This window comes from Rhinolophus sinicus, linkage group LG07 (assembly GCF_036562045.2).
Source record: "Rhinolophus sinicus isolate RSC01 linkage group LG07, ASM3656204v1, whole genome shotgun sequence".
NCBI classification, from domain to species: domain Eukaryota; kingdom Metazoa; phylum Chordata; class Mammalia; order Chiroptera; family Rhinolophidae; genus Rhinolophus; species Rhinolophus sinicus.
The window spans coordinates 12,766,897-12,782,079 of record NC_133757.1 but is presented as its reverse complement, the minus strand read 5'-3'; the positions used below and the strand labels follow the sequence as shown (position 1 = coordinate 12,782,079).

The 15,183-nt window shown below is 35.6% G+C and overlaps 1 protein-coding gene across 2 annotated transcripts in view; it reads left to right on the top strand.

Moving 5' to 3' along the window:
• ATRNL1 (attractin like 1) overlaps positions 1–15,183 on the top strand; it is a 564,648-nt gene that overhangs the window by 95,724 nt on the left and 453,741 nt on the right. For both annotated transcript variants that reach the window (XM_019725236.2, XM_074338995.1), the window contains exons 11-13: positions 10,596–10,680; positions 11,903–12,111; positions 13,119–13,237. In XM_019725236.2, the coding sequence (XP_019580795.2) occupies positions 10,596–10,680; positions 11,903–12,111; positions 13,119–13,237 (413 nt within the window). The remainder of the gene's footprint in view (positions 1–10,595; positions 10,681–11,902; positions 12,112–13,118; positions 13,238–15,183) is intronic.

Below are 15,183 nucleotides of genomic sequence, written 5' to 3'. Positions count from 1 at the left end.
AAAGTTGGATGGGTTGAGTGCAAAGCTTATTTGTAACCACTTCTACTATCTTTTTCTCATCCCATTCTGTTAAAAATTCCTGGCAGGTGGGCCAATATCTGCAAACATGAAATATTATGTATATAGATGCAAAAATGGCTTACCTCAGCTAGCTTTTCATAAGCTTTCAAATTAAATTCTGTTCTTCCTAAACAATTTTGTAGGTGAAAACAATTTGCCAGCTATTTTAAGAAACTACAGAGGAAAATTGGCATTTATTGTATCAGTCAGTACAGGTTAGGTTATACTGTGGCAACAAACAACCGTGTCACAGTTTGGGTTCTCTGGAAAGCAAATCCTGAGACCGAGTTTAGTGTTTAGGGTACTTACTAGGTCAAAGGGAAGGGGAAGAAGACGGGTTGGGCAGAGGGAGAAGTCAAGCCAACCTAAGGGCCCCATCACAGTCGTCCCTCATTCGGATGAAATAGGCCTTGATCAGTGCCTGTGGGAGGGTCCCTCCCAGGAGCCTGGGACCTTGGGGGAGGAAGTTCTCTGCAGCTAAAGCAATCTGTGCAGGGGCTGGTAGCTGACTGAGTCCGGTGATGGCAATCCCAGCAGCAGGGGCAAGTCCTTCCCTAACGGTGTATTCAGGCAGCACATTTCCATGTTCAGCACAGATCATTCTTTGAGTCACTCAGTCTACTTCTTCAAATACATTTGTTGAAAGCTCCTCTAGGTTTCCAGTGGCCTTTCTTCCTGGGGAAAACCTAGGTTATTGCTCTGCCTTTTGCAGCTGGCCTTGGGGCTGGCAAGCGATGTTCATCGTGTCCCTCCTCCATTATTCTTTGTAGATATCCCTTATCCTCAGCTAGAACCTCTTCTGGCCTGTATGTCTCACCTGGTGCCATGACTCAGACCCTCACCCCTAGGTATGTGAGCCTCTGATCAATACATACCTCGTTGTCTGGGTTACTGTACTTGCCTCTTTACTGTCACATTGGGCCATTCCTCTTTCCACACAATGTGGCTGAGGCCCACTGCCAAGGCCTGCCCAGTTGGGAGGCTTTTTCCTTTCCCACTGTCCTTCAAGGCCACTCCTGAGTGAGGCTTTCTTGTTAAGTGATGCCTGTTTTTGACTTATGCCCACATATCAAGCTGACATATTTGCATTTCCTTCCTCTTATTATCTGGGCATAGAGGATTGCCTATATGGCCATAGTTGTAAGAGGAGGAATGGGTCCTGGTGCAGCAGTGGTAGGTGGCAGGGTTGCCCGCTCGTGCATATTGCTTGTGCACTGTGGTCTTGCTCATGCTTGATCTTGGGAACCACACTCATTTTACGTTCTTATGATTATTGGTGACAGAGCCAGCTCATGATATCAATATCTGAACACTGTCACTTGACAACCCATGTCAGACACTGCATCTCTGCCAGAGCACAGAATGACAGGAATAGAGGTGTAAAATTTTCCACTGCAGGTGGCATGACCTTTGACATGTGTGTGGGGTCTACTTTGGGACTCTTTTACTGGGGCTTTCTGTACAACCCACATGCTACTTTTTCCAGCAGTGATACCACCGATAACTGTACTGTCTACTGTCTCACATGGCCCTGACTGCAGGGCTGCTTGCAGTGGAGCCTGGACCTGTAGTGGAGCTGTTTCTTGCCCTGGTATGCACTCACAGTTGATAGCTTTTGATGTCTTCCAGTACATAGGCTGGTACAGTATTCTCAGGAGTGAAATATGCTGTCTCTAGAACCCAAAGAGACCTGCCAGATGGTTTGCTTGCTTTTTTGTGATGGGAGATGCAAAATGTAATAATTGGTCTTTCAATGCAGGTGAACCGTCTCAGAATGCTGTTGACTACTGGATTCCTAAGTATTTTACTAATGTGGAAAGTCTCTGAATCTTTGTAGGTTTTATCTTCCACTCTTTGAAACCTATAGGTCTTAACAAGGCTCCCATTATATTAGCCATTCTTGCTTATCGGGCACGATTAGAATGATGTCATTCTAATTGAAACATTGTAATTCTCTGCACAGTGTCCAGTTGGACCAAATAAGTTCTATGTTGTAACAAGAGGAAGAAAAGTTAATACAATCCTGAGGTAAAATTGTGAATGGATTCTATTTTCTCTTTTATATGAATGCAAACTGTTTTTGATTCTCTTTTCTGGTAAGCAAAGGACACATTTGCCCCAAATGGCCATGTTGAGCTGCTCTAACAAAGATACACATCTTGGTGCCTGCAATGGGCTACTACTAGGTAGAAGGTTATTGCCATCCTCAGGCCCTGTTTAGTTTGCAGGGACCAGACTCGTGGTAGAAATGGAGATTTAATGGGGTTTGTTATCCTGGCACTCTTTGGATTCTTTAGGGTAATACTAATTCCTGCCACTCACTCCCTCTGGGATGTGACATTATTTTAAAATTTTCTGTGTCATCCAGGGGTAGAGGATTTCACTTGAACTTTTCCAGTGTGATAGCCAAGTACCCAATGTGGGGTTGTTCCATTTGCCAAAGATGTCTATTTCAGTTACACGTCCAGGGCATGACCACTGCATGGACCTGCAGACACACTGACTCAGTTTGAACAGGACCTTGGCCAGGATGCCATTAATTTCCTCATTGCCATCTATCCCTACTAAAAAGAGAGGCCACGGTGATACTTCATATCGACAGGTGTCACTGTCAACTCAGACCTTGTGTCCAGTAGCACGTGGAATGTTTGTGTTGCCTTTTCCCCTAGACTAGAGTTACTAAATGAAATGACGATGGGTGCCTTTGAGGAACAACTAAGGGAACTATTACCATGTACACTTGGTGTGGTATTGCATGGTCCTTCCTCCTGGGCCCCAGAATTTTAAATAAAGCAATGCTGGATTTCAAAAACGGCTCATGTCTAGAAATCGAGCAATAAATTGTGACTTTTTCTTGTAGCATCTACCATCAGACTCCTGATCATCCATCCTTGACTTCTGATGACATCAATTAGGTAGTATCTTTGTTGGCTGCGTCTAGGGATGCTGTGTTCTGTTAAGCATCCCTATAATTCTCAATGGGTCAGTCCCCTTGACTGACACTCCAACCTTGCTGCTTGTTTCAGTAATTGACCTGTACTTAGATTGGATTCTGATGGCTAAGTGTCACTAGTTGGCTTCTGGTGTCCTATTATTTACATCATTGAGCTCAGTTCTATTACAGTTTGTCCTACCATCCGTTTTGGCCTCATGGTCTTAGTGATGCTTGTGTTCCTCTCACTGTCAGCTTCTTCATGGCTTTGGGAGATGGCATGAGCTCTGGCCCTTTCCATAGATTTAACGACCTGCTGGGTTTTCTGACATTATAGCCGCTTAAAAATGCTTACATTGCTGGACTTTGAATCCCTGCCTTTACTCTTTGCTATGGCAGTTCTGGCATTTTGACCTTACTTAGCATGTGCTGTGTTTTTCCGTGTTTCTAGGTGTCTTCTTTTTTAGCGTTGTTCAGATATAATTGACAAGTAAAATTATAAGATATTTAAAGTGTACATCATGAAGATTTGATATATGTAGACATTGTAAAAGGATTCCCCCATCTCGTTAATTAATACGTGTATCACCTCCCATGTTTACTTATTTATTTATTTATTTTAATTAATCAATTAATTATTTTTTGGGTAACAACACTTAAGTTTTATGCTCTGAGCAAATTTCAATTATACAATACAGTGTTATCAACTGTAGTCACCATGTTATACATTAAATCCTCATTTTATGGCTGAAAGTTTGTACTCGTTTACCAACCCCTTCATATTTCCCCCACCCCCAGTCCCTGGCAATCACTTTTCTACCTTTAGTTTCTATGAGTTTGTTTTAGATTTGTTTTAGATTTCACATGTAAGTGATACCATATTAGTATTTTTGTGTGGCTTGTTTCACTTAGCATAATGCCATAAAGGTCCATCCATGTTGTTTAAGTAATAAGATTTCTTTCTTTCTCATGGCTAAATAATATTTGAGTGTGTGTGTGTGTGTGTGTGTGTGTGTGTGTGTGACATCTTTATCCATTGACAGGCACTTAGGTTGTTTTCACGTCTTGGCCATTGTGGATAGTGCTGTAATGAACATGGGAGTGTACTATCTCTTTGAGATCCTGTTTCATTTCCTTTGGTTATATACTCAAAGGTGGAATTATGGGATCACATGGTACTTTTATTTTAATTTTTTTGAGGACCGCTATACTGTTTTCCAAATTGACTATACCAATTTACATTCCCAAGAACAGGGCACAAGGGTTCCCTTTTCTCCCTGTCCTCACCAACACTTGTTACTTTTTTGCTTTTTGATAATGACCATTCTAGCAGGTATGAAGTGATATCTCATTGTGGTTTTGATTTGCATTTCCCCAATAATTAGTGATGTTGAGTATCTTTTCATGTACCTGTTAACCTTTTAGATGTATTCTTTGGGAAAATATCTATTCAGTTCCTCTGCTCATTTTTAAAATCAGATTGTTTGTTTTTTATTGCTATTGAATTGTATGAGTTCTTTATACATTTTGGATATTGACCCCTTATGAGAGATATGATTTTCAAATATTTGCTCCCATTCCATAGCTTGCCATTTCGTTTTGTTGATGATTTCCTTTTCTGTGCGTGAGAATCATCTTAATAGTGAGTTCACATAATCTCCTGGGTTTCTTGTTAGGGCATAGATTCTCCGTCTTGGGCGTGTGCTTTTAAATCAATAAACTCGTTCTAAGCCAGTGTAAGGTTCTGGCTCCTTCAGCACCTAGTTCCAGTGTACTCCTCCGATGTCTGCCAATACATGCTGTCTACTAGGTCTGACTGACCCTTCCGGGTGTAGTCCTGCTCCTTCCAGTAGTTCCGTTTATACCTGGCTGAGTTATTCTAAGCCAAATCAGAGGACCAGTGGCCAATAGGGAAGGTGGACACAGATTCTGAGCTGGGGCACATCTTCCTGGAGAGAAGCCTCTGTGTTGTGTTCCAGCAAGGCTGAGTACTGTCTCTTAATAGGATGGACCATTTCTCCATTCTCAGATGACTCATGAAAATGTGGGAACTCAAAATTTGGGGAGATTTTTCAGGGGCAACAACTCAGATGTCCCCATTCTATGTGTCAAGGTCTCATTCTCTTCCTGTCAGGGCATTGGCTTTGGAATAGCAGATGTTCTTTAATTTGCAGACCTATAATTGGCAGCCTCTATATATGACGCTAGGTGGCCTCTGGCTTTCTCAGCCTTTCATTGTTTTTTTCTAGTGCTCAGTAGGGCTAAGCAATTCCACTGTATTAGTAGTTACCATTTCCCCCACACTTTTTGAACATCTGATACTTCACATCTGCTAGAGTACTCACTAAGTTTTAACACTTGATGGCCGCCTTATGTCATCAGTGGTTTAAGTTTTAACAATTAACGGCCACCTTGTGCCAGGGTTTCTCTGTGCTCCACCCACCATAAATAATGGGTTTTTTATTGCTGACCTGGCAGTGTGTGATTCGGTTCCCAAACTTTATCTTGTTTCTTGTTTTCTTGTCCCACTCCTAGCACCAACTATAATAGTATGGATGCTCTGGGAAGCAGATTCTGAGATAGAGTTTAGTGTTTATGTTGTTCATTGGAGTACCCTTATGATAATGCCTTTGGAAGAGGTGGAGGGAGGAAGCAGGATTGGAAAAGGGTGAAATTGAATTGTAATGCTGGTCAGAGTACTTTAGTCAACCCCACAAGGATATCTGGAGATAAAATTGTCAGTCAGAATTGCCCTATGTTGGGCTGAAATGGCAGGGGCTTTAAAACCCCACATTGGTCAGCCATTGCATGTGGTCATCTTGGAAAGATCTGTCCTTGGGTGAAGTGACCTCTGCCACTAGGCAATTCCTGATGACTGTTCACTCCTAGTATCACGGATAATCATCCCTTGAGCAATGATCTTGGAGCACATGTCCATGTCTACCACATATCTCCAAACTTCAGAGGATTAAGAGTAATGAAGTTTACTTTTCACTCGTGATACACATCTAGTGTTGGTTGGAAGGGCAGATTTGTTCATTTTCATCACTTAGGGATGCAGGCTGAAATTGCCTTTTCCTTCATTGGTAATTAAATGGTTCCATCCAGAAATGGAAGTGTCACTATTGCTTACATTGCGTTGACGGAAACAAGTCATATTGTCACGTCCAACTTCTAGGGAGTGTGGGAGTATAATTTTGCCATGGGCCTGAGGAAGAGAATTGGAATATTTGTTGAACAACAACAACGTCTACCACACTATTGTACATAATTATTTTTAAACTTTTAGTCGAATTGAAGGTAATGTCCGTCACCTCCTAGCGCCACATAGGTTAAAAGGCAAAGAACTCCTAGCAGTAGAATTGTATTATTATTTGTCCGAATTAATTGCTTGTATGTATAATTAAATTTTTATTACTGTACTGTAATATTTCTCTTCTGCAGAGACTTGTGTGCTTTAAAACAGTGCTATTTTTTTGTATTTTCCTGAAGTTAATGTTTATATCAAAAAGAATAGTTTGGTGTAGTGGGGCAGCATACTGTAGTAGTTAATACGATCTAGTTTTGACTACAGACTTTGCCATTTAATGACTTTAAGGAACTCAAGCTAACCTCTACAGACTGTTTTCATATATATATATATATATATATATATATATATATATATATATATATATATATATATATATGACATGGTGACAAAAATATTTACTCCTTACAGTTGTTTTGAGAAATAGTACATAGCATTGATAAGCAATTAGCATATTATTTTTATTAGGTAAAAGTCATGACCACCTATACTAGGAAACTATTTAAAAAGATTATAAAAGGTTTTATGAATTTTTCAGTTAATTTTATATAGTGTTATAATAATAATTTTTTTAAACATTTAACAATTTGAAGCAGCCTGTGCCTTTCATTTTTTTGAGCTCCCATAGCACTCTTTGTATATCTCTCTTAATAGTTATCACATCCTATTGTTATTCCTTGAGGGCAGAAACTCAGTCTTACTTAATTTATATTCATGATGTCATTGTGTCATTGGATCTTCATTACATTTCAGTTGAATTACTTAAATATTGATGATCTTTTTCCTACGTCTTACCTAAATCTATTAAATTTCATCTGTTTTCCTTCTATTAGTTGAGAACAGTTGAAGAATTCTTAGTTTCCCTTTCTTTAGATTGAAACAACCAAGTAAATTAGTGTTTTATTCTTTGTCCTATTTTTTCAAGACATGGTATTATGAAAACAATATGGCTTGGAGAACATTCAGAAGATAACTCCCTGATCTTTAGCATGGTTACTAAGCTGAGATGTTCAGATATGCACCACGTATTTTCTTAATAGAAAGAAACTCACTAAAATGCACAAAATCTGAAGCCAAATAAATGCTTTTGAGTTTTGAGCCTTGCTCATTTATGTTAGCTGTGTGATTTGAGCAGTAAGTATGTGGTCGAATCCATCAAATCCCACTATTTCACAATCTTGGACCAGCTCCCAGTGCACTCTTTCTTTGGGAGTTGAATTGGAGTTGCTTATCTCTCATGTACTTTTTTTCAAATTGGAGTTATTAAGTATTCTGAAAACGGAGGTGATTGTTGGCCTGAAGACAGAAAGTTCGATTAGAACAATTAGCCATTAAATCCCCATATGTTCTTCCTCAACTTGTGCAGATGAGTATATGCCCTTCTACTCCGCTGGAAGACAACGTTTTACTCTTTGCAGTTACTCTTTGACCTAGGTACTGTGTGCTCAGAACATGGCAGAGGGTGTAAGTACTATTTTGGAAACAGTGGGGTTACGTTAAAGTATACATAAGAATGAAACCTCTAGCTCTTTTCTTCCACTTAGGTCCAGAATGTTGTTAGTCAGAGATATGGGGGAAAAATGCTTTTTCTTGTTTTCATTTGTATCTACTTGAGAGGATGGATGGTAACTAAACTTATTGTGGTAATCTATTCACAATATATGTAAGTCAAATCATTATGATATAATCAATAATGTTGTAAAAATTATGTAGGCTGCCAGACTTATCAGGGGGATCACTTCATAGACTGTAGTTGCCTGACCACTGTGCTGTACACCTGAGGCTGACGTAGAATAATATTGAATATCAACTATAATTATATATAGTTGTATGTATACATGTGTATATATATATATATGTTCATGGGATGCAAAGTACAGCATAGGGAATATAGTCAATGGTATTGTAACAGCTATATACGATGTCAGGGGTAGTAGACTTGGGGGGTATCGCTTTGTGAGGGTGTACATGACTAATCATTGTGTTGTTTTGTACACCTGAAACGAATATAAAAAATAATAAAATTTAAAAAATCATTATGCTCTGTACCATAAACTTATACAATGCCACATGTCAGTTATATCTCAATAAAACTGGGGAAAAAAGAGAAAGTTAAAAAAAGAAAAGAATTTGGAGTCAAGATGTCTTACCCAAGCACAAAATTTCCAGTCAGTTTTGTTGTGCCATTTCCACTCTTTACAGGCCACACCTGTACATTACATTCCTGTGACTTATTTATTATATAACTGGTAGTTTGTTGTACCTCTTAATCCCCTTCACTTATTTCACTCATCCTCCCATGCTCTGGCAACCATCAGTTCATTCACTATGTCTGTGAGTCTGTTTCTGTTTCGTTTTGTTTATTCATTTGTTTTGATTTTTTAATTTCAAATATAAGTGAACGCATTTAGTATTTATCTTTCTCTGTCTGATTTATTTAATTCAGCATGACATCCTCTAGGTCCATCCATGTTGTCACAAATAGCAAGATCTTATTTTTAATGGTTTAGTAATATTCCATTACATATATACGTGTGTGTGTGTATGTATGTATATATATATATCACATCTTCTTTATCCATTCATCTATCATTGGACACATAGGTTGCTTCTGTATCTTGGCTATTATAAATAACGCTGAGTGAACACAGGGGTGCATATGACTTTTCAAATTAGTGTTTTCATTTTCTTTGGATAAATATCCAAAAGTGGAATAGCTGCATCATATGGTAGTCACATTTTTAATTTTTTGAGGCACTTCCATACTGTTTTCCATAGTGGCTACACCAAGTTACGTTCCCACCAAGAATGTACATGGGTTCTCTTTTCTCCACATCCTTGCCAACACTTGTTATTTATTGTCTTTTTGATAATAGTCATCCTGACATGTGTGAGGTGATATCTCTTTGTGGTTTTGATTCACATTTCCCTGATAATTAGTGATATTGAGCATTTTTCATGTGTCTGTTTTCCATCTGTATGTCTTTATTGGAAAAATGTCTATTCAGATCCTCTGTCCATTTTAATTGTGTTGTTTGTTGTTTTCATATTGACTTGCATGAGTTCTTTATATACTTTCAATATTGACTCCTTATCAGATGTATCATTTACAAATATCTCCTCCCATTTAATAGGTTACCTTTTTGTTTTGTTGGTTTCCTTCTGTATTCAAAACCTTTTTAGTTTTACCGTGTTTCCCCCAAAATAAGACCAGATTTTATATTAATTTTTGCACCTAAAGACACATTAGGGCTTATGTTCAGGGGATGTCATCCTGAAAAATCATGCTAGGGCTTATTTTTTGGTTAGGTCTTATTTTTGGGGAAACACGGTATGTAGTTCCATTTATTTATTTATACTTACGTTGCCCTTGGCTGAGGAAATAGATTCAAAAAAATATTGCTAAGACCCATGTCAGAGTTTACTGCCTATCTTTTTTTTCTAGGAGTTATACTTTCAGGTCTTACATTTAAGTTTTCAATTCATTTTGAATTAATTTTTGTATACGTAGTAAGAAAATGGTCCAATTTCATTCTTTTGTACATAGCTCTCCACTTTTCCTAACTTCATTTATTGAAGAGACTTCCCCCCCCATTTTGTATTCTTGACTTCCTTGTCATAAATTAATTGACCATATAGGTGTGGGTTTATTTCTGGGTTCTTTATTCTGTCCCGTTGATCTGTTTTAGTGCCTGTTTTTGTTCCAGTCCATAATGTTTTGATTACTGCAGCCTTGTAGTACAGTTTGATATCAGGGAGTGTGGTACTTCCAGCTTTGGTCTTCTTTCGCAAGATTGCTTTAGCTATTCAGAGTCTCTTCTGGTTCCACACTTATATTTTATTTTGATGATTCAGTTTTTAGACATTTCTTCACTGAATATTATATATTCTATTTAATTTTGGATGTGTCTATGTAAAGTTTGATTTAGTGATTTAACTTTCTAATAGCTTTGCCTAATACATGACATTCATGTATTTTGCTATGTGAATCTTGGTTTATTTAATTAAGATATGCCATTGAAGTCATTCTCCAATATAAAATATACCTAATTTATTTTATTTCATTTCCTTTATTCTTATACACTTAAATTTGTTTGTGGGAATTTTAGGCAGAAACTGTTTTTATTTAAGGAATAATGCTAGTTGAATTATAGTACTGAACTGTAGGTCATGAAAAATTAATGAAAAGCTTCCGATTGTTCAGTATTGCATCTTTAATTTGGCCTGTTTTATAGTATTTGTCTTAATTTTTTCTTTTATTTCATTTTCTGTTTTGCTGTTTTCTTTTTCTAGCTTGTGATGAATGGAAAATATTACCCAAACCAAATCTTCATAGAGATGTCAACAGATTTGGCCACTCTGCAGTTGTCATTAATGGGTAAAAGAAATAACGTTTATCAGTTTTACTATCTGCATATTCTGTTATTCTGTTAAAAATTATTGTTTGTACTTAATGGGATTGGATTTTATGCCTCCCTACTCTACTGTGGAATACCTTTTGGTTTGTTAACCATATCCTTCATTCTTTTTTGTTTAAATATATTTAAAGGGTAAGGCAGGAGTCAAAGGAAAGGTGCTGAGATAAAACCTTAGATACTTTTTAAAAAAGTCATCCTATCTACATTCGTTTTTTCCAGAGATTAAACTGAAGTGATAGAAAGGCTAGCCCCATATTTATATAAAGGAGAACAAGGAAAGTGAGAAGAATTATATTTCATTTTAATTCTGTCAATAACTAAATGCAAGATTTTCGACAAGTCTCTTAACCTCTCTGTACTTTAATATCCTTAAATCCATTGGGGATTTGGACTGTGTGATCATTAAGTTACTTCCCACCTTTAAGTTAATATGATTTTTCTATTTCTATAGCAAAAATTTGGTAATGTGGAGTCAAGTGACAGTAAAAATATGCTAGCTCATTAACTTAAAATGTGAACATGTTTATAAGTTCATTTTATTTCCATTTTAGTCTAGTTATGTAAAAAAATCTCCAATGTGTTAGTAAAAGCAGATAGAACTTAACTACAGTGAAGCTGTGTAACTGAAATCAGTTGGCTTTCAAAATAGTACTAAGTGAAATTCAGAGTGTAAACTTATAACCTCTAGGCTTTTCTGTTTAAAAATTGTTTGGTTGATTTTTCTTTTTCTTCTCTTAAATAGTAAAAGGTATTATTGAAGCATTTTCTGATCTTTTCCATTTATTATATTAATAATTACACTGTTTTGAGGCATGTCAAATTTTTTTGGCACTGGTAGTATTAATTCAGTAATTGTCTGGGCTTTTCTTTTCAAATTGAAATTTTGAAAATCTTTTTGATTATTGTACTCTTTTTAAAAATTTTATAATAAAACACTATAAGAAGACCTTTGTATCTAATTTCTAATTCTATGTCTGTTTTCAAAAATTATAATTTTAAATAGCAATTCTAAAGTATATCTTATAATCCATGGATAGCTATTATCTATTTCTAAAAAAATTTGTTTCCTACCTTGATAAAATAATGTAAAACATATATTTAAATTTATTTTTAAAATGAATACATTAGACAGAGACTTCTCTTAATATTGTTTCTTAAGATACTTGTTTTGTTTTTCACTAGGTCCATGTATATATTTGGAGGATTTTCTAGTGTGCTCCTTAATGATATCCTTGTGTACAAGCCTCCAAATTGCAAGGCTTTCAGAGATGAAGAAGTTTGTAAAAATGCTGGTCCCGGAATAAAGTGTATTTGGAATAAAAATTACTGTGAATCTTGGGAATCTGGGAATAGGAATAATATTCTTAGAGCAAAGTGCCCACCTAAAACAGGTAAAAGTTGTTTTTTCTTTTCCCTCTATCTGGCACAAACCTCTTCTTAGCTAGAAGTAGAAATGCATTCTGCTCATAAGAATTACCTTAGTAGCTTTCAGAAATTAAAAATTTATAAACCTTTAATTAGGATTCTAGTGTTTGAATGAGGCAGCAATTAATATTTCATATTCTTACTAGCTATTTATTAGTTTTTTTTAAAAAATCGGTATGTAATAGTACATGTCAATATTTTATACATAACATGGTCATGTATATGGGTTGTTTTCCTATGTAAGTAAAAAATGTTTTTAAGTGATCCTTTCTAGAAATAATGTGTATGATTCAAAGAAATAAAATGAAGTGATTTATTCTGCCTTTGGTAGTTTTCTTCCTGAATTATTGCCAAGTCAGACCACGAAGTTAAAACTTTTTCTATAATTTTGATGACTAATGTTCTATTTAATATTTCTTAGGAAATATTGAATAAATAAATCAAACTTATGAAAAATTACTAGTAAATATTTATTTATGAACAAATTAGCAGGATAAAAATTGTTCAGTTTTCTGTAAGTGCGTGGGCATTTGTACATGTTCAGTGCCACAATTAACAAATAGATTTGCAAGTTTTGCTAATCAAAGTAATTCAGATGTCTCTAAATATCCTTTATGAAGAATGATAAACAATAAGTATTTGTTATAATGTTTTCTTTTAGATGTACAGTAATATATTTTGTTCACTAAATTATCTGTGAAGCTTTTCCCCTTTCCAAGTGTACATTTTAAATGGCTGTAGCATCCCGGCAGATTCAGTGATTAAGATGAGGGTAAGAGGTATCTAAATTCTGTAAACAACTAAACAACAAAGTGACTTCATATTGAAGAACTTATTTTGATATGGATGGTCATATTTATGGTTTAAAAATTTCTTAGTGATTCTTAAACAGATGTTAAAAAATGTGTGAATCAAGAAGTGTGACATTTTCTTTTTCATCCTGATGTGTTTCTATCTTGCATTTGTATTATAGCTGCTTCTGATGACAGATGTTACAGATATGCAGATTGTGCCAGCTGTACTGCCAATACAAATGGGTGCCAATGGTGTGATGACAAGAAATGCATTTCAGCAAATAGTAACTGCAGTATGGTTAGTACTTATGGGTAAATGGTGATGTAGTTAGCATTGCTGCTCTGTAATCGTTATCATTTATTAACACTGTAAAAAATAGCACTTAACACATCAAGATGTTTAGAAAATATGTAGAGAATCACTCAGTTCTTGGTATGTGGTTAATTCTGTCTGTAGATTGTTACTGAAATTTGTCAGTGTAGAATCCATTTTGAATCCAGTAACTTTTACTTCTTTTCACGATGAGACGGAAAATTCTTACAAAACAGATTTTTAAATAAGTATATAAGTATAAACACTGTCTTCTGTGCTGATGGAAATAGGATCATACAGTAAGTATTGGAATCATTTCCAGGGGACGTTTGTCAGAGACGCATTAATAGTGGTATGGTCTAGTGACTTGTTTATGCACTTTGTGTTACTTTAACCTGAGGTATTGACAGTGGTGGTTTCCTTTTTATCTGTCTTGAGATCAGTGGTTCTCAACAAGAGGCAGTTTTGTACCCCAAGGGACATTTGGCGATGTCTGTAGATGTTTTTGGTTGTGATGGCTGTGAGGCTGCTGCTGGCATCTAGGAGGTAGAGGCCGGGGATGCTGCGACACATCCTGCAGTGTGTGAACAGCCCTCTCATAAGAAATAATTATCTGGCTCAAAATGTCAATAGTGATGACGTTGAGAAACCCTACTGTAGGTAGACTATGGAAGAAATTGTAAAATTAATATTTATGGTAGATGAAAATGGATTAAGAGCAGTAAAAATTTAAGTGGATAGTAAAATAAATCCCATGCTTTTTTAGAAGATGTCAACAAATTGAAAGAAAAATTTAAAAAGTATTCAAAATGTATTTAATACAATTACATGTTCGGTTTTTGGGGCTATAGCTTAAGTAACTAAATAATGTACATACAGATTTTCAACTAAGTATAACGTACATGAATTTTTCTGACTTTCGTTAATCAGAAGTATCCATTGTTTTTCAAGACAGCAGGCAGAGAGGTAAAAGGTAAAGAAGAGGGAGTTTGAAAACTAAGTAAAAAACTTGCATTGTATCATCTAAAAATTTTCTCTAGTAACCAATTGTATTTCAAAATGTTAAGTTTTATGATTTTATGCTAAAATAATATTCAAAACTTAAAATGGAGGAAAATGTTCAGTTATTGACTCATTAGATTGAACCATTTTGCTTTCATACATACTATGCTGGTATATAGTTTCCAGTGGTATAAGTTGCTTTAATAATAATGTATACTTCAATTTTATTTGTTTTAATGTTAATATGACATTACTCTTCTTTGAAAATCTGAATTGCCTTTTTATACTTGCATTAATATTCATCTAATGAGAGTTAAAGTAACTAATGTGGAAATCGGAGTGGAGGAAGTGAAATGAAGCATGGGAGGAATAAGGGACTGAAATAGAGAATGTTGTTAGATAAAAATTGCAAGCAGATTTTATTTAAAGCTTTATTGGATAACCCGGAGTTCATTTGTGTTTAGACACTTAAACTGAGTGAAAATACACATATCTAAAAATTTGTTATATAAATTGCTATCAAGTACTCAGTTTATAAAGTGGTTTTTATTTTGCTTTATATTTTATTTTTGATAACGATGTGTTAAAAAGGAAAGCAGTGGGTGAGATAGTATAAGCAAGCAGATGGTACTCACTTGTAATTTAGACTTTGATTTAATGTGTCTTTTAGACAGTTTTATCACAATGTCTGGTAATTAAGCTAAACCAAATGCTAATGGGTACAGAAAGGTCTATGAGATTTTAGTGTAAATGATGTCCTTTGATATCCTATTTCATTATTTAGTTATATTTACTGCAAGTTGCATATTTTGTGCTCTAATAGCTCAAATAACCTGCTTACTTCTCACAGATTTTCATTTTAAATTTACGTCTAAATATGTTAGAGTGAAGATCAGTAGAGTAATGGTTAGTCTTCATAGTCTGTTTAC